Raw genomic sequence first — 25,830 nt, forward strand, 5'->3', positions numbered from 1 at the left:
GGAAACACCACTTGATCTGGACCATAATGAAGGAAACTGCTCAGGGAATAAGCTCCAGCACCATGTTTTGCCTGAAATCATAGAATGTTTGTGTCTGCACTTCATAGAAAAAATATAACTTGATCCCCTCAAAATTGGCACTGGCAATCAAATTTCACTAATAGAGTTCAGAAAACAGCCCTTAGATTATCTTAAAATAGTACAGTGGATAAACAGTAGCTGCACTACTGCATGTCTGCACAGCACTGCCATCTCTTCATTAGAAAAGCTTTTTTCTTAACATAATTTTGTCCTGTGGATCAGACAATGCATTAATCAATATCAGGACACTGGAAATGCCTTTTTTTATTTGTTAAATGAATGTTTTTGATCTCCATCCAAACATTCATCCATTATGTATACACGCTTGTTCAGAGGTCACAGATATCTGCTGGAGGCGATCCTAGCTTCCTTCGTGTGAAAAGCATAGGGTAAACCCAGGCCAGATCACCAGTCCATCCCATGTTTTTGATCTGTTGAACGGAATTGAATTGAATATACTTTATTTATCCCTTGTGTCCAGAGTCTCCGATAACTTAACGACCAGCAGTATGCATTCAAGACACGTCCTATTCAAGGCTTTTATTATGGAAGAGTATTAGGGCCAGGCAGGAGAAAAATCAAAGTAATATTTTAGAGGAGGAAGATTTTTTTTTCATTATGCAATTCGATAAAAAAGTCGAAATGTCGAGATTAATGTTGAATTACAATTTTGAGAAAAAAGTCGAAATGTCGAGAAAAAAGTCGAAATGTCAAGATCAATGTTGAAGTAAAATTTCGAGAAAAAAGTCGAAATGTTGAGAAAAATGTCAACATTTTGTGAATAAAGTTGAAATGTTGAGAAAAAAGGCGAGATTTTGACTTTATTCTTGAATTTGTATTTCAACATTAATCTCGACATTTCGACTTTTTTCTCAACATTTCGACTTTTTTTTCAAAGTGCATAATAAAATCAAATCTTCCCCTCTCAAATAGTTTTTCTCCTGCATGGCCCTGATACTCTTCCGTACTTTATTGCAGTCAACCCATTGAAATGACTTTTTGGCCTCTTTGGGATTGTTTACATCCTCTTAATAATGATCTATTTTCTGATGTTTATTTATGTTTAGCGTGGTGTCCACAGGGGTTTTCTTTTTGGTTCTCCGCTGTATAAAGTGGCCGTCTGGATATTGCACAGCAGGACAGGTTTGTTTTGAACAGAGATGGCTGATAACAGATGGATCATCTCTCTGTCAGTGGCTTTTCTGTTTTGAACGGAGTGGTCTGAGATTGCTGCTGGTGCGCTGGGATGCGTCTTGAAGCTCCCCTGTCCTTCACCAGCACCTCCTGCAGGGCAGTGATTGATCTCAGAGCTGGTTGTCAGGGAGGGGTTGGGATCCTGCAGGGCGTCCCCCTTGCTGTCTTCACTCGCTGATTAGCTGGGATTCCCTGCATGCTGCCCTGTTTATGCTTTAATATGCCAAGAGCATGTAGAGAGAATCAGTGTGTGACCACATAGCTTGAACATCTGTCTGTGGACAAAAAGGATCATATAAAGCTGTGCTTTTGACATGCTGGCTGAGGGACACGCCCAAATCATATATCCTTATAAGGCCATCTGCAAATTTGGCTACTGTGGCTACTACGATGTTCGAGAGGTTGTATGGTTACAGTTGTTTGCATTTTTAAAATGACACCAGAAAGTACTGTATCATTTAATTATTTTCTGTTAAAGGAATCTGGTGTTTACACGTTTTTGATCTCCATCCAAACATTCATCCATTATGTACACGCTTCTTCAGATGTCACAGGCAGTGGCAGCAGGTGATAAAAAATGTTGGGGGGGCCCACTGGTGAGTGGGGATTACAACAATTATAAACTCTACTTGAACATACATTTTTTCATGTTATTTTTTATTACATATTACTAATACATATACATATACATATACATATACATATACTACATATACATATACATATACATATACTACATATACATATACATATACATATACTACATATACATATACATATACTACATATACATATACTACATATACATGTAGCATATTTTACATAAACATATTTAAAATTTTTCAAGTAACAAAATAACATATTTGAACCATTTTTCAGATTTTTTCAGTTATTATATAGAGATATTGACAGATATTGTCTGAAAAATGGTTCAAATATGTTATTTTGTTATTTGAAAAGTGTAAAATATGTTTTGTTGAATATGTTTCTCTATTTATCTTATTTTTGTGAGGGGGGATATATATTGTTTTTCGGCACTACCTTGTTCTCAATAGCTGATATAACATGAATTACTCCTATGTGGGATCAATAAAGTTCTTATTTTTTGCCATCTGAGAAAATTAAATATATTATATTTGGTGCCTAACTGTTTCCCAAGTATATTAGTGCGTGTGTGAATGAATAAATGAGACGTAAAACGTACATTTATTTGTAGAAAGGCGCTTTATGAAAATAAGTCCACTTGTATTAGTTTACAGCGCAGTCTTTCCACATCCAATATGGCGGCGACGTTGACGTATCGCACCAGCTCCATGGGGCGGATACAGATACATGTCTATGGCTGTGACTCCGCTTGTAGCGAGGGACAGATGCAGTCGCGCGAATCTGGTGTTTACACGTTTTGATAACGTAACAGTAATTACTATACTCTACATGTCTTCATGCCAATATCGCTTACTTGAAATATGACTTTACTGAGATTGAGGTTGCTGTTTATATGATAGGTTCTTAAAAAGGGCATCCCACTAACCTGATTATTATCAGTCTACTGTCCATGCAAAAACACACTCAATAGAGTATCTGATCAGCACATCAAGCACATTATGTTTAATCCTCACTGTAGTGGCACTCTGTTCACTCTTATTTGTACCACCTTTTGAGTCAGTCCACAAAAACACTATTTTCGACGCGAGCGCGGAGACATGACAACTTTCCTAGGCTTTTAAAGTTTACTTGAAAACATTAAACTAAACTAGAACATTTCAGGAAATTTTGATATGGGCATGCCTAGCATGCATATTGGTCCCCTCTTGCTGCTTTGGTTTGGGGCTGTAGTGGTTGTGTTTAAGGTTATTTTGGTTGTGTTTAAGGTGGTACTGGTTGTGTTTAAGGTTGTTTTAGTTGTGTTTAAGGTTGCTTTGGTTGTGTTTAAGGTTGTTTTAGTTGTGTTTAAGGTTGTTTTGGTTGTGTTTAAGGTTGTTTTGGTTGTGTTTAAGGTGGTACTGGTTGTGTTTAAGGTGGTACAGGTTGTGTTTAAAGGGGACGTATTATGAAAAACACGTTTTTTCTTGTTTTAACATATATAAAGTGGTCTCTCCTCAACCTGCCAGCACAGGGGAGACAAAATCCCATGAATTTCTGCAAGGTCTTTGACCCCCGCCGGACAGAATCCCCCAGTGTCACGTGATTTTTTTTGAGCCGATTAAAATCTGCGCCTAGGGTGACGTCACCCTAGGCGCAGAGGTTCGGCCTCCGCTGCTGAAACCACGCCCACAACCAGCTCTCTCCGCTGCTGGAGCGGTCCTTCCTTGAGCCAGTGGGACGCGGCGCCGTGGCGGAGCGGATCTGGGTTAAATCATCCAGGTTCCCGGGTGGTTTGGGAGCTGGGTCCTTGGGGGTCCGTCCCAGGTCGGATCAGCTTCACCCTCCGAGATTTTCAGCCAAAAATGTCGGTTTGATCCCCGGTAACCGACGATGCGCATAGGATGCGCCCCGGAGCCGATCTGTGCGCTGGGCGCCCGCCGTGGGGTTGCGGCGCCAGCGCGCAGAATCCGCCAGGCAGATCCGGCTGAAATTCCGCTGGTCGGTCCCCGGGAGTCCCTGCTACCAGTCCAGGCGGGTTCTTCCGGTCCCGGCCGGTCGGAACCGGTCAGATTCCCCGGTTGAAGCTGCGGTATTGCGCGCTGCTCCAGCCTACTTCCTGGTTCCCAAAGCGGATAAATGTTGCATAAATGCATAAATGTTATTAATATACAACTCATATTTAATTTTTTTAACAATAAAGTTGCCATTTGTGAAAATTCAGTGTTGTGATTTATTTACAATTAACATGATTCATCTTTCTTGTAACATAAGAAATGATGAGAAATCTTCCTGTGTGAAGACCATGTGACTAAAGGCTGATTCATGGTTCCGCGTTTCACCAACGCAGAGCCTATGGCGTAGGGTACGTGTCGATTTAACGCAGAACCGTAAATCAGGCTTTAATCAGGCTGCTCTGGCCGGAGCGAGGTTTATTCTCCTCCCCTGCTACACGTCATTCAGGGAGCCAATCAGCACAGAGCCTCATTATCATAGCCTCCCCTCCCTTAAAATGAAGCACAGAAAAAGAGGATAGAAGCAGTAAAACTAGTGACATGGCCCACAGGCTGAATTTCTGATTTATGTAGAAAAAACAAGCTTTACATTGTTTTTAAGACATTCAAGGCCTGTTTAAAATATACATTAAATGCCATAATATGTCCCCTTTAAGGTTGTTTTGGTTGTGTTGGAAATGGTTCTTATCATATTTGGGGTTATTAATAATGGCCAATAAACCAAACCAAGGCCTGGATGCACGTTGCAGTTCGGGGCACATTTACGGATGATTTATTCATATTCTCCCCCATAAAAATGCCTAGGTTTTGTTGCCATGGTAACAAGCCTCATAGGATAGAATGGGACAATTTGTCTTCAATATCTCAAAAGCTGTAAATGACAGCGTAATGAGACCTCAGTATGTTGTAGTCCACATCAACCTGAGTCTTTTAACGTTGGATCAAAGTCTCTACGATATCGCGTTGCCTCGCAACAAGGATCCAAATTTCCGTTAGCTTGAAAATTAGAATAGTTAAATATCTCAAAAAGCGTAATAGCTAGCATGATGAGACTAAAATATGTTGTAGTACCACGCGTCCAGGGTTTGTCAATGTTGTAATGATGTCTGTACGATAAACCGTTGCCTAGCAACAAGCGTCCAAAATAAAATGGAATTTTTTTTTTAAATTGAAAGTTAAATATCGCAAAAACCGTAATAATTAGCATGATGAAGTTGTAGGGTCCTTTAGTGCCAATTGGGCCGAGTGATTGTAAATTTGAACGATGTCTCTACGATAAAGTTCGGCCGAGCAATAAGCGTCCAAATTTTCGCCTTTTTATTTGCTTTTTGGCATGTAACGTTGCCATGGTAACACTTTTGCCTGAGAAAAGTAATGCCCATCGAGGCACGATTGAGATGCATCCAACGATATATGACATGCATGGGTGCACGTTGCGGTTTGGGCCGCATTAACGGACGAAAAAATATATAAAAATAAAATATGAAATATATACTAATATATCACCTTCATTTTTCAGGTTTTCTCTGGCGTGTTTTATTTTTTGGGGATTTTTTTTCCACATCAGAGCGGGGTCATGCTGTACACCCGCTGGTGCGCAGTAGGACTTTTGCCACTTTAGCTTGTAAGCAAAATGCTAGCAACATTGCCCTTTGGGCCATTCTGGACGATTGCAATATGGTCATGCCACTACTTGGCATAACCATAATTATAATGTCCAACGCACGGTCAAAAGACTGCTTCCAGCATTTTCTGACTCAAACTGAAAGTGAAACGTAACTTCTTGTTACATCAAACCACAGTCACAAAATTACAGTGACATCACAACCTAAAATACAAAACATAGAAAATACTTTATCATGTACACATTGCTAAATCATGCATTTTAGACCAATGTAAACCTTATGAATTATGATGAATTTATCATTACCCATTTTTAACTCTTTTTTTAACTAAATTATTAATCATTAGTTAATCAGTCCCTTACTGGCCCTTACACTCACCATCCTCAAGGAAAGAGGAGTACTGAAGAGAATCCTCCGACAAGAAGACCCAGTAATAACCTTAATGTGCTACAGATCAACTCCCTGCCACCACAGGAGTCAGTCCAGCAGAAATGGGGAGAAGATCAGAACAACACTTTTTTGGCGACATCACAGATTAGATTAGATTGGAGATGTATTACACCTCGCACAATCAGACTTCACACTTTTTTTGTCATTATACGAGGCATACAATGAAATTAAGTGGTGTTTTCCTTCAAAAAAATTTAAGTAAAAAGTAGAATAAGAATGAAATAAAATAGTACAAAATAAAATAGACTCTGTATCACAGTATATATACAAAAAATGTGCCACAGTGCAGCAGTGCAAACACATAACTTCAAGTAGTAGTCTCTCAACCTCTGTCTGCTGTAAAATGTGTTTGTGTTTGCCGTACAGCCCTTAAGGCACCACAAAAAAACACAAAAAAGCTTGGAAAAACAGCAAAAACTGGGAGCTGCGAGCCGCTGCGACTGTGCGCGCCGCCTTCTTACAATCACAAGGAAAAGTGTGGAGAAGAGGTCAAGAAAGGTGTGCAGGCCGGTTGGAAGGGGTGGAGAAGAGTGTCAGCAAGAGTGAAAGGAAAGGTCTGGTTTGGAAACAGCGGCATTGAGGAAAAGACAGGAGGCAGAGCTGGAGGTGGCAGAAATGAAAATGTTGAGGTTCTTTGTGGGAATGACGAGGATGGATAAGATCAGGAATACATCAGAGTAGGGCTGGGCGATATGGCCTTTTATTAATATCTCCATATTTTGCCTTAGCCTTGAATTAATACTTTGATGCAAACAATCACACCAGTATGATGATTCTATATGTCTATATTAAAACATTCTTGTTCATAATGCATTCATATATTCTCATTTTAAACTTGCATGCAAAAAGGGGGAATAAGTCAAATTTACCAAAACTGTATTTATTAAACAGTTACTAAGCAGTGAGTGGCACAAACATAAAAAGTGTTATTTCATAACAGAAAGTGCACGTTGCATCTCTGACTCCCCGTCTGAAGAACATCTGCTAAGAACATGTTCTGGTCCCGGTTTGACCTGGTTTTACCAGGATGAGCTGGTTTTACCAGGTTTGACCTGGTTTTACCTGGTTTGACCTGGTTTTACCAGGTTTTACCAGGATGAGCTGGTTTTACCAGCATGAGCAGGTTTTACCAGGTTTTACCAGGATGAGCTGGTTTTACCAGGTTTTACCAGGATGAGCTGCTCTGAGCTGGACGGGCCTTTACAGCAGCTTTATATTCAGACTAATGTCGGTGTAGGGACTGCAATGTTTCATCCTCTCCTCCTTTACTTTGCATCACTTTCACTTATTGTTAGAAATATGACGTCATATAGTCTTGTTTGACTTTGTTTCGATGATAGTGATTGATTTCATGTGGCCACATTTAAGCAACACTAGGTGACGTTTCTCAGCTCTGGAAGAAAAACGACGCAGAGCCTACGGCGTAGGGTACGGCGTAGGGTACGGCGTAGGCTACGCGTCCATGCGCACTTACGCCGTAGGCTCTGCGTTGGTGTAACGCAGAACCATAAATCAGCCTAAAGGCTCGGCTGCGCGTGTCGCGCTGAGCGGCTCCCCGCTCTCCGGAGAGCCGTGCTCGTCGTGCGAGGAGAAAACATCCCCTCCCGTCTTTACTAAACCGGTTTGCTTTGAAAAGAGTCTGTCGCGCGTAGCAGCCACGCGGATGAGCTCACAGCGCAAACAGGCCGAGTTTGCTAAAGTTAAAGTTAAGTTAAAGTTAAAGCGGGGTGGAAGTGAGCGGCGGTCCCGGACAGCAGCGCCGAGACCAGCTGCTGGTCGGGGGCGTATGATGATGCACACACGACAGCACGTGACTGACGTGTGTAACTTGGTGAGCTTGTTTTATCTCTCTGAGAAGGAGAGACGAGACGAGAGAGTGAGAAAAGCCTGTAATTTAATGCCCGCGGCTAAAAGCAAATGCGTGACAATGTATACTCGAATATTCACGATAGAGTCATTTTGTACACTGCACAGAGTAGAAGCCGAGATACATCGAACATACTCGATATATCGCCCAGCCCTACACCAGAGGGACGGTACATGTTAGATGTCTTGGAGATAAAGTCAGAGAGGCCAGACTGAGATGGTTTGGATGTGTACAGAGGAGGGATAGTGAGTTTATTGGGAAAAGGATGCTAAGGTGTTATCTGCCAGGGAGGAGGCCTGGAGGAAGACCAAAGAGGACATTTATGGATGCTGTGGAGGAGGACATGAGGTTGGTTGGTGTGGGAGAAGAGGATGCAGATGGAGACGGATGACTTGCTGTGGCGACTCGTGAAGGGAGCAGATGAAAGGAAAAGTTTGAGAGGAGTGGCTTCTTTCAAGCTTGAGCAGCTCTGATAGCTCTCATTTTCCGTGGATTTAAATCTTTACACGCTGCATCAACCCAACGTGACTGGAAATGTAACCAGAGTTTAGGAGCAGGAATCACTGCAGTGCCTGGTGAATAATTACAGAGACATTTGAATATCTCCCACTGTTCTGTATCTACTGTACACACACTAAACACACCTTACACCTGCTCACTGATAGCTTTAATCAGCTAATTTGATCACGTGAAGGTTCGGAGAAAACATTCAAACCTGAGACAGCAAGTGCAGTTTGTTATGAGCGGTGGATCATAATACCCATCATGATTTTCTTTTACCTTGTAGCTCGCTGCAGCTGCTCTGAGGACGGTTGATGATGTGCAGGATCTATTACAGTAGGAAAGTCACATGAAATGCTTGGATCTTGGAGATGGTTGGATTAGAATTTAGAATTTATTAAAGGATAGCCCCTTTAGATGTAACATCTCATTTTCAACATACAACATTACAATATATTACATTACAGTACAGACATACATTGATATAAAACATACACAGACATCTTGCTCACCCTCCCACACACAACCCCCACCCACATAAGTCTAGTTACAAAGTAGACTAATTGAATAACCGAAACAATGAGATAAATATAACATAACAGAGAGAAAAGAAAAAAAAAGAAAATATAATAAAGAATAATAAATAATAAATAAATAAATAGAAAAAAGGACCAAAAAATACATATATAAATTAAAAACAGGCAATTTGTTTGAAGATGAGAATAACAACTTAAAACAATGAAAGGGGGAGGAAGATTATTCCAATCTAGTGTGCTTAGTGTCCAATTAGTGTGGTGGTTCAATGAATGAATGAATTCTTTACTTAATTAATGTCCAAAGATAGTTATTAATAACTAACTGAAACTGTAATAATAAAATAGGTATTATGGGGTATGAACTTTAACTTTAAATCAGTTTCCAGTAACAACGAAGGGTTTTAACAAAGTACAGACTTTTGCCATTGGAAAATCTTCCACACATACAGTATGTGATAGTTTACTAACATGAGTACTGTAGATCTGAACACTGTTACAGCCTCCAGGTCTGTCTCTAGTGGAGATTGTAATATCCCGAAGCAGCTCTGCCTTTGCACAATCTGCTTTCTCCTTTAAAGCATCAAATCATGGAACAATCTTTCAACCTACCTGAAACTTTGCAATGACTTCAATGTTTTTTCTTCTGCAGTCAAAAAGTGGATTTTAAGGAATCAGACTTGTGAACATTAATTTTAGATCTAAACTGTTTTACAATTTTGATAAAATATGTTACCTGTATTTTCTTACGTATTTTCTTATTTCCAGAGGTTGGTAGTAACGAGTTACATTTACTCTGTTACATTTACTTAAGTAAGTTTTGGGAAATGTTGTACTTTTAGGAGTAGTTTTGAATCACTATACTTTTTACTTTTACTTGAGTAGATTTGTGAAGAAGAAACTGTTCCTCTTACTCCGCTACATTAGGCTACGTTGAGCTGTTACTTTTCTTTTATCCCTTTTATCCACGTACGCGTCAATCTCATGACATCACTGGGTGATTCTTTGGGAAAAATGTTAGTTTTTGCATGTTTTGTCACATTTACACAGACTCAAACACACACAGAGTTTCTATGAGTTCATGTTTGTTCTAGTTCTGCCTGGTTAAAAAAGAAAAGTACAAAGGATCTAAATTTTGTGCTACTTTTGCTTAATTTATTTTTTTTATTCTGTTATTATTTTATTTATTTTATTATTTATTAAAGTACTTTAATTTACTTTAAGATTATTTTAATTTAAGCTATTTTTTATTTTTCATTAATTCTAATGTATTTTATTATTTTATTGATTTAATTTGCCTTAAAATGATTATTTTGTACTTTTGTCTGTTTGAATGGTTATGTTTGAAAAATAAATCAGACATTACTCAACAGTTACTCAGTACTTGAGTAGTTTTTTCACCAAGTACTTTTTTACTTTTACTCAAGTAATTATTTGGATGACTACTTTTTACTTCTACTTGAGTCATATTATTCTGAAGTAACAGTACTTTTACTTGAGTACAAATTTTGGCTACTCTACCAGCTCTGCTTATTTCCCTCTGTTATGTAATATGTTTTGTACATGAGTGTGTGAGTGATGTGTGATGTGGGTGGATGTGTGTATGTACATGTGTATATACATGTGTATATATGATTGATTTGTTTTGTATTTGACGCTCTTACCTTTTATTATCCATAAACCTGCCCAGGGACTACGGATGGAAAGTAGCTAGTAAGCTAAATCCGGTACAAAGCATCTTTTCTCATCTCTGAGACTAATGTCATTTTGTACATTGTCCCTGACACAAATAAACTTAATAAATTAAATGAAATTAAATCAATAATCAACACTTGGTTTAAAAGTTCTGTTATCTACTACACCAGCAGTCATAAACTTAACTACACATAAGGATCACAAACAAAACAGGGAATGTCTGAGGGCTGGCCTGCATGAATGTGTGTATATAACAAGTATCTACGGTTGCCGACAAGGGCCAAACGCACTGTACTTGAGTCATATTATTCTGAAGTAACAGTACTTTTACTTGAGTACAATTTTTGGCTCCTCTACATGATAGCTCTGATGATAAGTCACAGACCAATTTAAATTAGAATTAATCTGCTCTTCCATTTTCAGCTCCACATAAAATGGTTAGTGGTCCGGACCGTTTTTTTAACCTTGTTCTTGTTCTGCAAAGTGGTTCACATGATGTTTCTCGGTAAGCCATTCACAAACCCACTCATATCTCATATAAAGAGCGTATCAATTATATATTTAGTCTATATGGAGTAGCACTTTGCTTCTGCAGACGTTCCCCAACGTGCATATTGTAGTGCAGTGTGTACAAGCATGCAGGCAGAACAGTTTAACATGTGGCACAGCTGGGAATTGAAGCACAGTTTCCACTTGAGACCAACCAACTGTAAACACTGATCCACTTGATGGACCCTAACAGTAAATGTATCAGTACCCCACAATAAGAAAAATTACACTGCTAATATTGGCAATGTTTGGATCTACCTACACCTGTGAGTCCAGCTTTTCTCATATGAATAGCATCAAGACCAGGGGACGTTGTTCCATGGCAAATGAGAAGAGTGTCTTAGGATTCTATGGAAGCAATTCTGTACCATAATTCAAATTAAAATAGATTAGCAAAAATGATTTTTCATTTTCGGAATAAAGCTGCATTTTGTGACTCAAATAAAATGAATATGAACTTATCCAAACTGCATTTTCATTTTCTTCTTTTTTTCCGCTTTCGAGCTGCAGTTGAAACAAAACACTGCAGACATTAAAGAGTCAAAAGAACTAATGAAAGAACTTAGATTTCAAGTTAAAGAAACAGAGAATAAAGTGACAATGCAGGATAAAAGAGTGTACGACTGAAAGAAAAAAACGAAGAAGGAGAAAGATACAGCCGAACATGGAATCTGCGTCTAGTTAACATCCCAGAAAAAGAAAAAGAAAACGTGAGGCAAGAAGTCCTCCAAATATTGAGTCAAATTGCACTGGATGAAAAAAATAAACTTGGATTCCTGGTTGACCTGGTACACAGAGATGACAACAAGCCACGTCCAATCATCATCCACCATCCCACCATTCATGGGATGGTGGGATTCACCCAGAAGACTGGCTACAGTTTGTTAACGCATAAAAGTCCTCACTTGATCTGACAGATGCTCAAGGTCTCAGAGAACTGCCACGCTTCCTAGCTAAGGAACCAAGGAAGTGGTTCAGCGTGTCAGAGGTGTATTAATCCAGGTGCCATAAAGTAAAAATCCTGTTCAGCAGTTGTTCCAACCAAATACTAAACCAGCTCCTCTGCAGATACGTGGTTGGTCCTTAGTGAAAACCCCTGTTGTAAATGTACAGGCTAGGGCTGTGCGATTAATCGATTTTAAATCTAAATCGGATTTATTAATCAAAATCGATGTTAAAAAAGGAAAATCGGAAAATCGATTTTCCTTTTTTGCAGCTGCATTACAGACAGAGCTCGTCTACTCATCTTTGTTTGGTCAAGAAAATTGTAAATGTTGTCACTTTACTAAACTCAAGGAGGATTTACAGTATCTTTCAATTGCACTTCATTCCCAATAGGGAAATTTGTTTGCTATTTTTCTTTAAAAATAAAGATAAAATATTTTAAACAATTTATTCCATTGTCTTTTGTAGTTTTACCAAAAAAATCGAAATCGAAATCGAAAATCGGGTTTTCAGAGAAAAAAATCGGGATTTTATTTTTGTCCAAAATCGCCCAGCCCTAGTACAGGCTGATCCAGAAACATGGCAGGGTTTTTACTTTATGGCATCTGTACGGTGGCCGAGACCCGCCATTGCTGAAAATAAAAGTAACACTACAAACAGAAACAAACGCTGCTGCAAATAAAATAAACGCTGCAAACAAAAAGAAACACCGCTGCAAATAAAAGAAACGCTGCAAATATAAGGAAACCCCGCTGCAAATAAAATAAAAAAACGTCGCAAATAAAAAAGACACAACGGAAGTGAATTACCGGGGACTAATATTTGCCGATGCACCGCTGTTGCACATTAAAAATTACACGTAGCAACGTTGAACACTAACCTTTTCACTTATTTTCTCAGTCGTTGTTCTTCTTATTCCTCGCTCTTCTTATTTCTTCCTTTTCACTTACGTCCTCTTCGTCTTCTTCTTCTCCTCTCACCTAAAAAACACCGTTAAGTAAAAATCCTGCTGGACAGGATTTTTACTTTATGGCACGTGGATTCTCCACCTCTGAGCGTGCTCAGCAGTCGTGTTGTTGCTTGGACTGAGTGTTTTTGTGAATTTGAATAACCATCAGATTTTTTTGGGTGGTTTTTGATAATGATGATAATATACTGTATATATATGGAAAAGTCAACAAAAAACAATCACTGTCCAATAAACTATAACTATGAATCCGGTCAAAGAATAAGATAACTTGTTAACTTCATTAACCCTTGTGTACCTGTAGATATTGGAACATGTGAATGTGAAGAAACGATGTGCTCTTTCTCTGAGACTGAGCCGCTCATGTGGCTGTTTTTCCTCTAATGAGATTAGAGGAACTTGTTTGTTTCTATGGTGACACCTCCAGTTGTCTCTTCATCTCAGTTTTCTCTGTCTCCTCATCTCCCCCTCTCTTTTGCATCCTCCATATCCTTTTCGGCATGTCTTATCAGCTCCTTCCCTCTTCTCCCTCGGATCTGCTGGGGTTCATAAGCGACCACAGGCAGCAGCACATCCCAGAGGGGAAAACGTGATCCTCCACTTGTGTTAGGTAGCAGGTAACAATCACAGTTGAAGGCCTAGTAGAGAAGACCAGTAGTGGAAGAGAAATATTCGAACATCAGCAGCATCATCCTCTCACTGCAGAAGCCGCATGTACAATGGCTGTTTTAGGCTGAGTTTTCATGCTCATAACAATTCATATAAGTGAAGTCCGCTGCAGTTTGGTCCAGTTTGGTATTATTTATTTTTTTACTTTTACATTTTTTTTGTCTGCATATATATTACAGTTTTTTCTGAAAGCTTAGGCGCTAATTATGTTCTTGTAGCACAATTTCTAAAACTATTAACACACATAGCAAAACCACTCACTGAGTTAGCGAAATTTAAAGCACAAATACTGCTTTGCACTCAGTTTGTAATTTTGTAACACACACTTTTCAAAACTGTAGGCACAATTCGCTGCTTACACTCAATTGCCAAATTTCCAAAACACTCCTAGCAAAATTATACACATGTATGGCTATTATTTACACTATTTTGCCAACTGTCTGGCACACTTTCACATGTGAAAACAATTTTAGAGAATTAGTTCACTTTGCAATCAGCCTAAGCACTATAAATAAGCCACAGGTAAGCTGTCTGTGTGGAGTACAATGGAAGGAGCAAGAAGAGTAAGAATCAGAGGAGGCCGAGGAAGAGGACGTGGAGGGGAAGGAATTGGAGGAAGAGGACGTGGAGGTGAAGAAGCGAGAGGTTTAGAGGAAGTTAGAGGAAGAGGACAAGGAGGAGCAAGAGGAGGACGAGGAGGAGCAAGAGGAGGACGAGGAGGGGGAAGAAGAAGGGCCAGAGCAGACCTGATATGTCATCATATGGGACAATGTTAGTTTCCATAGGGCTGCTTTGGTCCACAACTGGTTTACTGATCACCCACTCTTCATGGCACTCAACCTCCCCCCATACTCTCCATTCTTACTGTAAATCCAATTGAAGAGTTCTTTTCTGTCTGGCGCTGGAAAGTCCACGACCGCCTTCCCCATCAACACGCAGCCCTTTTACAAAGCAATGGAGGAAGCATGTGGAGATATTGAGCAGGCATCATGTCAGGCCTGGATACGGCATGCAAGGAGGTATTTTCCCCGGTGCCTTGGACTGGAGGACATTGCATGCCATGTGGATGAGATTTTGTAGCCGGACCCAGAGAGACGGCATGATGTAGGCTGATTGTCTTTTTTTTGTGAATGTATTATTTTGTGTTCTGTGCTGTGTCTTTGTTTTGACGAGTGTGAATAAACACCAATACTTGAAGTTTGGATCCCTGTGTGTTTACAGAACTATGACAAAAGTATGACCTCAAACTGACCTAGCCACCTTGTGCACAGAGAAAGCAAAAGCCAGATGTGTTTTGTATTCATACCATCAGTGTGTAGTTGGCCCATTATGTGCTTAGTAAATGATGGCATGTGTTTACTGTCTGATATGAAAACACCATTTTTACTAAGGTGTGTAGAGTTAATCAAACTGTGTTTGATTTTGCAAGAGAACTATAAAGTTTTGATAATTTGGTGAAAGGTTTTCTCATTTGTGTGTAGAGTTTAGCAAAAATAGCCAATGTTGCAAAAAATGTACTTAAGGATTCAGAAAAAACTGTAATGGTCACTACCATTTTGGTAATAACCTAAAGCATATATATATATATATATATATATATATATATATATATATATATATATATATATATATATATATATATATATATATATATATATGCATGCATTTTTAATATATCATATATATGTAATTAATTTATAGAAAGAATAATTTTTTTTTATTGTGATAAAGTTCTTTATTTTCTGTAATGCAAAAATGTCATACATTCTGGATTCATTACAAATCAACTGAAATATTGCAAGCCTTTTATTATTTTAATATTGCTGATCATGGCTTACAGCTTAAGAAAACTCAAATATCCTATCCCAAAAAATTAGAATATTCTGGGAATCTTAATCTTAAACTGTAAGCCATAATCAGCAATATTAAAATAGTAAAAGGCTTGCAATATTTCAGTTGATTTGTAATGAATCCAGAATGTATGACATTTTTGTTTTTTTAATTGCATTTTTTTCTTTCTTAATTTTTTTAATGTGAATGGGGGGGGGGGGGGGGGGGGTGACATCCGCACAACGAGCACACATGCCTTGGAGATCTGTAAGAGAGAAAACAAACAGACATGAGAACAGGCAGAGACACAAACAGCAACCATATCAGGTCCCTGAGACTGAATCAGAGCTAGTCTACTGCGATAATCTGTCCCCCAAAACTGAGGACTGAGTATGTAGGTGAGTGAGCAGGTTTTATTTTTTTCACGTCTGACCGTAAAGTTGAGAAACAATCACCTGTTGTAGGTCATTTAGGATTCCTGACATAGAAAAAAAAAACAATGAGAGAGAGCTTGCTAGTAAGTTTCTGACCATCAGAAACTAGCGTCATTTAAATTTGTAGACACGTGTGGATGTTTTTCAAGGCCCACCTTCAAACATACGGGCCTCATTAAAGGACCTCATGAAACGGAAAGAAACCAGACAATACATCAGGACAACAACTTCAGAACTTCACATGTCTAGCTTACCCTTGAGCAAAGTTTCCAGATCCCTAAACATCCCATGTTCATCTGTTCAAGAAGAATATGGAAGTATAAACAGCATGGGAAGATACTGTTGTAGCTATGTTTTCTAAATGGACAGAGACAGCAAAAAGGCACGTGGAAAGCAAGAAAGCAAGAAAGCCTACAGAATTGCCTCGGCTGTGCAGGTTTCGGTAAAAGAGGTATGGGCCAAAATTCGAGCAAGGTATAGAGGGAATGTGCATGACGTCACAGATGCAACTTCACAGCGGGTTACATCCACTGAGTGTCAGAAAGACTGAGGGCCAAATCCACAAAAGGATTGCGCGGCTTTTGCGGCCGCTAAACCGGTGCAAATATGACAAAAAGAGAGCGTCTAATTCACAAAGCACCCGCAAAGGGCGAATTGCACCACAAACTGCGCTGCCAAGCAAATAGTGGCAGTCTGCGCCGGTACCATTTGCATGCATGCAAATTAGGTAATATTCATACATTCGGCGCAAAATTGCCCCCTTTCTATGCAAATAAGCCTAATTGCAAAAAGCGCCTAATTCACAAAGGCCAGCGCTATTTGCCACACGCAAAAATAGTGGAGCAAATACCGTGTTTCAGAAGCGTGTATTAAAACTGCGCGCAAACTCACTCCTCACTCCCCATCTCTCTGTTTCTCTCTCTCTTCAAGATCATTCAAGCCTGTGTGATACTGAATGATATTGAGGGTGAAATCTACATTCAGACATGACTGTAGACAGTCAGATCAAGTGGGGTTGTGGACTTATCTCGGATTTAAAAATAAAAATAACAGGACGGAGCTCAGGATTCATCCATACATAAGGGGCTGCTTTATTACAAACAATTCCACCATATAAACATATAAATCTAGAATGTGTGTGTTTAACAGCTGACCTGTAGGTGTGTGTAGCAAAACAAAGAACATGAATTACCATTAGATCCTGATCTGATCCCGATCCGGTGTTAATGAAGTTACTGGTGCTGTGCCTTGTGCGTAAATGCGCACAGCCTCTTAACGTTTGACATTTCATTAGCTTATGTCATACAGACACTGAGGTCTTTTGATGTGTGTGTGGAGATGATGGCTATGTTCTACCACACGATGGTGGCCAGTGCACTCTTTTTTGCTGCTGTGTGTTGGGGGGGGGCAGCCTTGCAATCAAAAACACCAGGCGACTGGACAAACTGGTGAAATAAGCGGGCTCAGTGTTGGGCAGGAGTCTGGACCCGTTAAGATCTGTGGTGGAGAGGGGCACACTGAACAAACTGAGTGCTATAATGGACAATAGCAGACACCCTCTCCACAGCCTCCACGAGTTAAACAGTCTTATTGCTGCGGGGACGCAAGGATCTCCTGAACCGCTCCGTTCTGCAGCGGTCGGCTCCGCTCACTGCGCTGCAGAATGGAGCGGTTCAGGAGATCCTTGCGTCCCCGCAGCAATAAGACTGTTTAACTCGTTCTGAACTCAGTTTCACACACTCACCTCTGCCACAACTGGACTATATTTTAGTTTGCACTTTACATGATATTTGTTTAAACACCTTATATGTTTATTTTAATATTATGAATGTGCTTTTATTGTCTGAATGGAAGTTGATTTTTATGTTTATGTTTTGATGAGCTGCTGAACGGTTGAATTTCCCTTTGGGGATGAATAAGGTTCTATCTATCTATCTATCTATCTATCTATCTATCTATCTATCTATCTATCTATCTATCTATCTATCTATCTATCTATCTATCTATCTATCTATCTATCTATCTATCTATCTATCTATCTATCTATCTGCATGCGAAATACTAGTACAAATACGTGAAAGTTGAGGCTATTGTGCTCTCTGCAGTTTTCATTATGGACCAATCTGTGTGCTGAAATACGGAGAACACTGGAAACAGCTCCGCTCACTCAGACAAGTGCAAATTGCACTCAGCCGCAAAACTTTATGGGCGTGTTTGCTCCGGTATATCATTAGAGCAAAATCTTTTGTGAATAGGACCTTAAAGCGGGGCAAATTGCGGGCACTAATGCAGCGCAATTCACAGCGCTATTTGCGGGCGCAATCTGTTCTTTGTGGATTTACCCCTGAGTGTCAGAAAGACTGAGTGTCAGAAAGACTGAGTGTCAGAAAGACTGAGTGTCAGAAAGACTGAGTGTCAGAAAGACTGAGTGTCAGAAAGACTGAGTGTCAGCGTAAACTTTCAGTTTGAGCAACTGGAAAACATCTAAAATGGGAAAGAGCTGTTGTGCGATCGACTGTACTCATAGATTTAGCAAGAAATCAGAGTTATCGTTTTACAGACTGCCGAAAAATAAGCTTAAGAGAGACAAATGGATCGCTGCAATTCACAGAAACAACTGGATTCCAGACACCGAAACGTGGATTTGTGGTTCCCATTTAGTATCAGGTAATGTTGGATTTTTGGGTAGCTAACGTTAAACGGTCAAATCATAAAGTTCCTCATCATTTTAATTTCTACAACAAATCCTGTCTTGAAGTCGGACCAAGTGTCAAGACTTTTGTATCTTCAAGCTTTGCTTCGTGTATTTCCCCTGCGTAGAAATTAAGTACATACTGTATAAATTTCAGAAACTGGATTCATGGCCAAATATTAATGTCCATGGACCACTGGTTCTTGGTAACTGTACCAAATATTAATGTCCATGGACCACTGGTTCTTGGTAACTGTACCAAATATTAATGTCCATGGACCACTGGTTCTTGGTAACTGTACGGGTCACTGTCAAGTCCAACTGACTTTAATTTAAGCCCATAATCAGCTGTTATCCCGTCTTCTCCACTAGTTGCAGCTGTTTTTACCACTCAGTGCGAGTAAGGGGGCTGGTCCAGTGGGGAAGTGACGTCAATGCAGACCCTCTATTTTTCAAAGTATGTGTAGGGATACCCAAAGGCTTTGAGCCAAGTTAAAGGCAATTCTACCAATCTCAAGGTGGGAGAAGTCTTCAACTCGGTTCAGTGAGATTCATAACAACTGTTGAGATGCAGCATTGCAGCCAACATAAGTTACAGGTGGATCATTATTATCAGAGGGTGTGCTGACTGCAGCCATCATGTGCACACCTTGTGCTCAGTGATGCAGAGTGTATGTTCTGCCTCTTCACTGGGTGGAAACGAACATTGCATGACTCTGTTCTGCATCATTCCACACATAGAGGAACATTTTATGCTAAATGTATAAACTATTTTGTTCGTATTACAATCATCCATTAGGGTTTTATTAAAAAAGGAAAAGAAGTTGCATATTAAATTAGTTTATTTCCCAAAAGCGTACAGCTCTAATTTATGCGTACATACTGGATCATTAGTGCTTATGAAAAATCCTTAAGAAATAGATGTTTACTGGTGCCAAAATAGAGGATTAATCCCCAAAAGTGAAATTAAGATGAATGATCTAACTCATTTTATTAATGGATTAACTACCAGATATTTCCCACCATTTCCCAGCCGGTCACAGCCACGACGCAGGCTTGGAGCTAATAACATTTTGGTGTGACGGTTTCCTGACCAGACGCAGGCTGAATGAATGCCTGCCGTGATAAACTGGTGAGCAGGATTATTTGGTGACGCACCGCAGAGCATCCCAGTCCCTCTGGTTTCCCAGGAAGCTTCAGCAACTGCAGCCCAGCCAAATATATCTGCAAATATCCGGGTGGGATTCAGAGCAGTGCTTCCTAACCCCGGTCCTGGAGGACCCCTGTCCTATATATATATATATATATATATATATATATATATATATATATATATATATATATATATATATATATATATATATATATATATATATATATATATATATATATATATATATATATATGTATATATATGTATATATATGTATATATATAAAATATATATTACGACGGAGTATTAGGGCCAAACTAAGACAAAAAAAAGGAAATTACGAGAAAGAAGTGATACTATTATGAGAATAAAGATGTCATATTATGAGAATAAAGTCGTAATATTACGAATATTACTATTCTTTTACTGGTGAGTACAGAGCAAAAAAGACGTCTGAAAAGTAAAAAGAACTTGTAGAACAACGACTAAAAAGCTTGAGACAGCATCACCCAGATGAGTGGGCTCACTCAGAGCGACAACAGGTCAAAAAACCAAAATGGTAACCCTTTCTTTTACATTACAGTAATAACCAGGTAATACCATGGTAATTACACTGTAATTACCTAGTAGTACCTTGTATTTACAAGGTAATTACATGGTAACTACCGGGTAATTTACCCAGTAAGTACTAGGTAATTATTACATATTTTCTTGTACCATGTAATTATGTGTATTTACCATGTAATTACATGGTAAATACCTGGTTGTTTAAACTAAACATTACTAGGTAATTACAAAGACATTAGATGGGAACTATGAGATAAATTACAGGTATTTACTAGGTTAATATTGGTAACTACCAGTCAATTTACCATGTAATTACTCTGAAATTACATGAATTATTTCTAAGTAAGTACCAGGTAATTACTAAGTATTTTTCTGCAAAATACCAGGAAATTATAACCTATATTTGAGGTAGTTACCAGCTAATTACACTTCAATGACCATGTAGTTACCTTCTATACATTTGATGGATAACTACCGGGTATTTACCCATTCATTATTGATTCATGTATTATCAATGGATTGGTGCATGTACCCCCGAGGGTGTAAATGACTCTATTGACCTGGTAATTAACCTGATAGTTACCATGTTTTACCTGCAATTGGCAGGTACTTACCTTGTAGTTACTTGCCCAGTAATTCTATTTCCTAAGTATTTACCCAATAAGTACAGAAATATTTACCTGGCTTTTACTCAGTAATTAAAGTGAAACTGGACTGTAAAAGAAAGCGTGTGTTGTTTCCATAATATTACCTGGTATTTCCTCATTAAGTACAGAAATAATTAAGTAGTGTACTGTAAAAGAAAGGGTTACCACCAAAACTGCTATCAGGAGGTCTGACCTTGAGGATTGGTGAAGAAAACTAATCAGTGAGTCTCTAGTGTTGCGTACTGTAAAGAATGAAATGTTCCTCACAGTAAAGCCCCAAAGCGTTTGAAAGCTGAACTCAGAAATCTGATCTGATTTTGCTTCGATTCCTTGGACCACATTAACGTTGGATTAGCATCATCCAGAAGCAGACTGCAGATGCGGTTTGTAGGAGAGCACTGCCATGATGCTGAGATATTTTTATCAGAAGGGGTTCTTAATCGATCCATCAATCTGCTGCTCTTTGTTTTACGGCTTTGCTAATGTGACGTGAAAGTGAGTGAAGCATCTCCCTTGACCCCCGGTGGCCTAGCTCATCCATGAACGCTGAGTCAGGAGATCCTGACCAGAACAGACGGCAGCCCTGGCGATGCCTCTGCCAAGGGACAAATGCTCCAATCGCTAGACGAAGGGAACTTTTAAAAATAATTGTGGGTCGATATTTTCTGCAAAGATGTAAAAGACAAATTAGATGTAAGAATGGCTGTGCTTCCTTTTTAGGGCCCGAGCACTGACAGTGCGAAGGCCCTATTGTATTTGTAGGAATTTTTCTCGTTTTTGTTTTTGTTTTTTTCGTTTTTCTTCCGACAAAATTAGGTCCTTTTTTCCCCCTAAACGTGCCCCAAAAGTCACCAAATTTTGCACCAAGCCAGACCTGGTGAAAAATTTGATATTTAATGGTTTGCATTAATGGGCGTGGCCTAAAGGCTCAACAGCGCCCCCTAGAAAACTCGCAACTTAAAGAAAAGTCTCTTGGCGCCATGGCCGAAACCGAACAGGAAGTCGGCCATTTTCAATTAATCGTCTAATTTTTGAATATTTAAGCCATTTCTTCGGCTCGATCCTGCGACGATGCACGTTACTTTTCTCAGTCAAAAGCTTTACCGAGGCGACGATAGACGCCAAAAAGCGCGCCTTCATATGTTTGGTCCATATTTGATAGTTCCTACTTTCTGCCATAACTTTTGAATGGTTTGATATAAAGAGTCGTGGGTGGTGTCATCGGACTTGGTTTTGAGTCCTTGAACATAATTGGTGTAAATTAGCCCCGCCCCTTCTTCTGATTGGTTGATATCTGATAGTTCCTACTTTCTGCCATAACTTTTGAATGGTTTGGTATAGAGAGTCGTGGGTGGTTTCATCCTCTAAATGTCCAGCCTGAATAATCTACATACAAGTCATACAAGCTTCCACTGCAGCCTGAACGTGCACAAGGGTGGAGGACCGTTCATCGCTGCTTGCAGCTTTACTTTTCATTTGCATTTCCCACATCATCTAAACCTTTCTGGTTTGGGGTTGTACATCTTTTTCATCCTCCTCCATCTGCTCTGCTCTTTCATCCCTTCTTGTTGGACCACCTCTGTCGTCTTTCTTCTGTACTCCTCTGCACACCAACCTTCCACCTTCTCCATTATGGTACTTGCTCATTATCCTATTTGCACTTCTTTCACACGATCGGGTCTTTTGCACGCATTCTCTCCTTTTTCAGCCACCTGCTTTTTTGGACTGATGAAGGTGTGCATGAGCTGAAGAGGTCACCACTCACATTTGTGAAATGCAACAAACTCCTCTGGGAGTGTTTTTCACCAGCGAACATGTGGAGCGAGCTGTGAATGATGTGGACTGACTGGTGTTGTGTGTGCAGGATCCTGGCCACGGCGGGGGCCGACTTCGATCTGAGGACCCTGAGAGCAGTGAGGGTCCTGCGGCCCCTAAAACTCGTCTCCGGCATTCCAAGTAAGTTACTGGTGGTAATGAAAGCACCCAGAAACGGCTCCTGGTGCAACATTAAAGTGGCATCAGGCATAGATGCCAAGTTAGCAGGATGCCCCCACTAAAAACATAATAAAAATAATATGATCCTAGTGGGGGGCAGTACAATATGGAAGAGTGTTAGGGCCAGGCAGGAGAAAAATAAAAATAATATTTTAGAGGAGAAAAATTTCGTGAATAAAGTTGAACAACAAGGTTCACGATACAAGAATTGGCTTTACGATATTGATTTGAAACACATATCACTCATATGCAGTTGCATAACTTCAGAAACGTACCCTTGACGTTAACTCTTAACTCCAAGGATGTAAGTTAGTTAGTTAGTTAGGGCTGCTGCTGCAGAGCTGTCAGTCACTCTCATAACTGGATTTGATGGGCCAGAGGAGACATTTACACTTTATTCACCAAATTGTATTTCAACATTAATCTTGACATTTAAATTTTTTTCGACATTTCGACTTTTTTCTCGAAGGGCAAAATAAAAAAAGAATCTTCCCTTCTCAAATATTTTTTCTCCTGCATGGCACTAATACTCTTCTGTAGTACAAAGCAATTACAGAGGAGCAACAAAATACAACATTTGTCATTGTGCATTTTTTGTCTTTCAAAATAAAGGGCTAAAAGGGTTGCCAATATGAAGTACCAGCTTCATATTTCAGCTTCCAAGAAAAATGTGCTGCTGTACAGCAAACTGGAAAGGGAGTTTGGTGTTCCACAGTGAGAGACACTTGTCAGCCCCGGTAGTGCAACCCCGGCTGCTGACCGACTGAGGTCCCCAGTACTGGAGATGAGGGGAGTTGAGGGGGGAAGAGGGGGGATGGCATCCCCCCCTGAAATAAAAACGGTCCAAATCCCCCCCCTGAAATAAAAACGGTCCAAATCATCCCCCCCTGAAATAAAAACGGTCCAAATCATCCCCCCCTGAAATAAAAACGGTCCAAATCATCCCCCCTGTAAAACTGCCATCCCTCCTTTCCATCCCTTATGTCATTTAATCAATGAATGTGGTTTTACTGCTATTTCAACATTTAGAGTCATCACCAGAAAAATAACACCAGAAAAATAACTTATTTGACCATTTTCACCTGTTTCAAGTACATTTTCACTTGAAATAAGTAGAAAAATCTGCCAGTGGAAAAAGATTTATCTTCTTATTACAAGCAAAAAAATCTTGTTCCACTGGCAGATTTTTCTACTTATTTTAAGTGAAAATCTACTTGAAACAGGTGAAAATTGTTGTTTTTTCCAGTGATGAGTCTTGTTTTAAGTGTAATGAGATTTTTCTGACTAAAAATGAGACATTTTAACTAGAAATAAGACAAATATTCTTGTTAAGATTTTGAGTTTTTGCAGTGCAGTCAAACACATGTTTCTCCGCTCTTCCACAGGTCTTCAGGTTGTCCTAAAGTCCATCATGAAGGCCATGGTACCTCTGCTACAGATCGGCCTACTCCTCTTCTTCGCCATCCTCATGTTCGCAATCATCGGCCTTGACTTCTACATGGGCAAGTTCCACTACACCTGCTTCAGATCAGACTCAGGTGAGCAGCCCGGGGATCACGTGAGCGGTCAGTACCACTGACGGATCCACCGTCGGCCCTGTTGTTGTGCAGCATACTGTGGTTATGGAGGCATATACCTGATATTAGTTAGTTCATAAACATACAAGCCCAAAATCCCATAAGAAATCAGTTGAAATAGCATCACAGCGGTATTTAAATGAATCCTGACCACAGCAGCCCTCGGCATCGTCTCTGATGGGTGCAACATTTTATTCTTTATTCTTTGCCAGGATCACGCCATGCACAGGGAAATCTACGAAATACAAAATAATTTGCCCACAATGCACGTTGAACAAAGTTACACAGTAATCATAAACAAATATATGTAGAATAAGTTTGTTTCGATAAAGCAGTCTATTGACTCACATGCACTCTTCAACAACTGACAATTACCTCAATGTGTGAGAAGTAATGGCAACATTGGAATTTGGGAACGTCTTTACTGTTTACTTTTATGGAATGTGAAGCCTAAAAGCTTATGAAAAAAACCTGAAATATATTGACTTCAACCTGTGCACAAAAAGATAAAAGTCAGTTAAATGAATCACTTAGTTTTTTCTTTATTTGTATTTTTTGTATGATATGTACGTTTTCCTGATTCGGGGTTTCACATGCTCAGCCATCTCTAAAAATATCTCCTGTTGTTTTTTTACCCGTGCTGATGTGTGAATGTGTGTATTTGTGGTTCAGGTGAGCAGGTAGCAGATTTCCCGTGTGGCCAGGAGGCTCCGGCGAGGACCTGCGGCAACGGCTCCGTCTGCAGGGACTACTGGATCGGCCCCAGCTACGGCATCACCAACTTCGACAACATCCTCTTCGCTGTTCTCACCGTGTTCCAGTGCATCACCATGGAGGGATGGGTGGACATCCTCTACAACGTGAGTGTCTGCACAAACACACGCTGGACCAGGAGGACCAGGTACACCAGGAGGACCAGTTAGACCAGTTACACCAGCTAGACCAGTTACACCAGTTACACCAGTTACACCAGTTACACCAGTTACACCAGTTACACCAGCTAGACCAGTTACACCAGTTACACCAGTTACACCAGTTACACCAGTTAGACCAGTTACACCAGCTAGACCAGTTACACCAGTTACACCAGTTACACCAGTTACACCAGTTACACCAGTTACACCAGTTAGACCAGTTACACCAGCTAGACCAGTTACACCAGTTACACCAGTTACACCAGTTACACCAGTTACACCAGTTACACCAGTTACACCAGTTAGACCAGTTACACCAGCTAGACCAGTTACACCAGTTACACCAGT

The 25,830-nt window shown here is 39.8% G+C and overlaps 1 protein-coding gene across 1 annotated transcript in view; it reads left to right on the top strand.

Annotated features, from left to right (window-relative positions):
• The window catches only part of LOC133450780 (voltage-dependent N-type calcium channel subunit alpha-1B-like), a 245,093-nt gene that overhangs the window by 43,644 nt on the left and 175,619 nt on the right, over window positions 1-25,830 (top strand). The window contains 3 exon segments of the mRNA XM_061729657.1: window positions 22,861-22,952; window positions 24,377-24,529; window positions 25,241-25,428. Coding sequence (XP_061585641.1) covers window positions 22,861-22,952; window positions 24,377-24,529; window positions 25,241-25,428 — 433 coding nt within the window.

Source organism: Cololabis saira, chromosome 9, assembly GCF_033807715.1.
Source record: "Cololabis saira isolate AMF1-May2022 chromosome 9, fColSai1.1, whole genome shotgun sequence".
Lineage (NCBI taxonomy): Eukaryota > Metazoa > Chordata > Actinopteri > Beloniformes > Belonidae > Cololabis > Cololabis saira.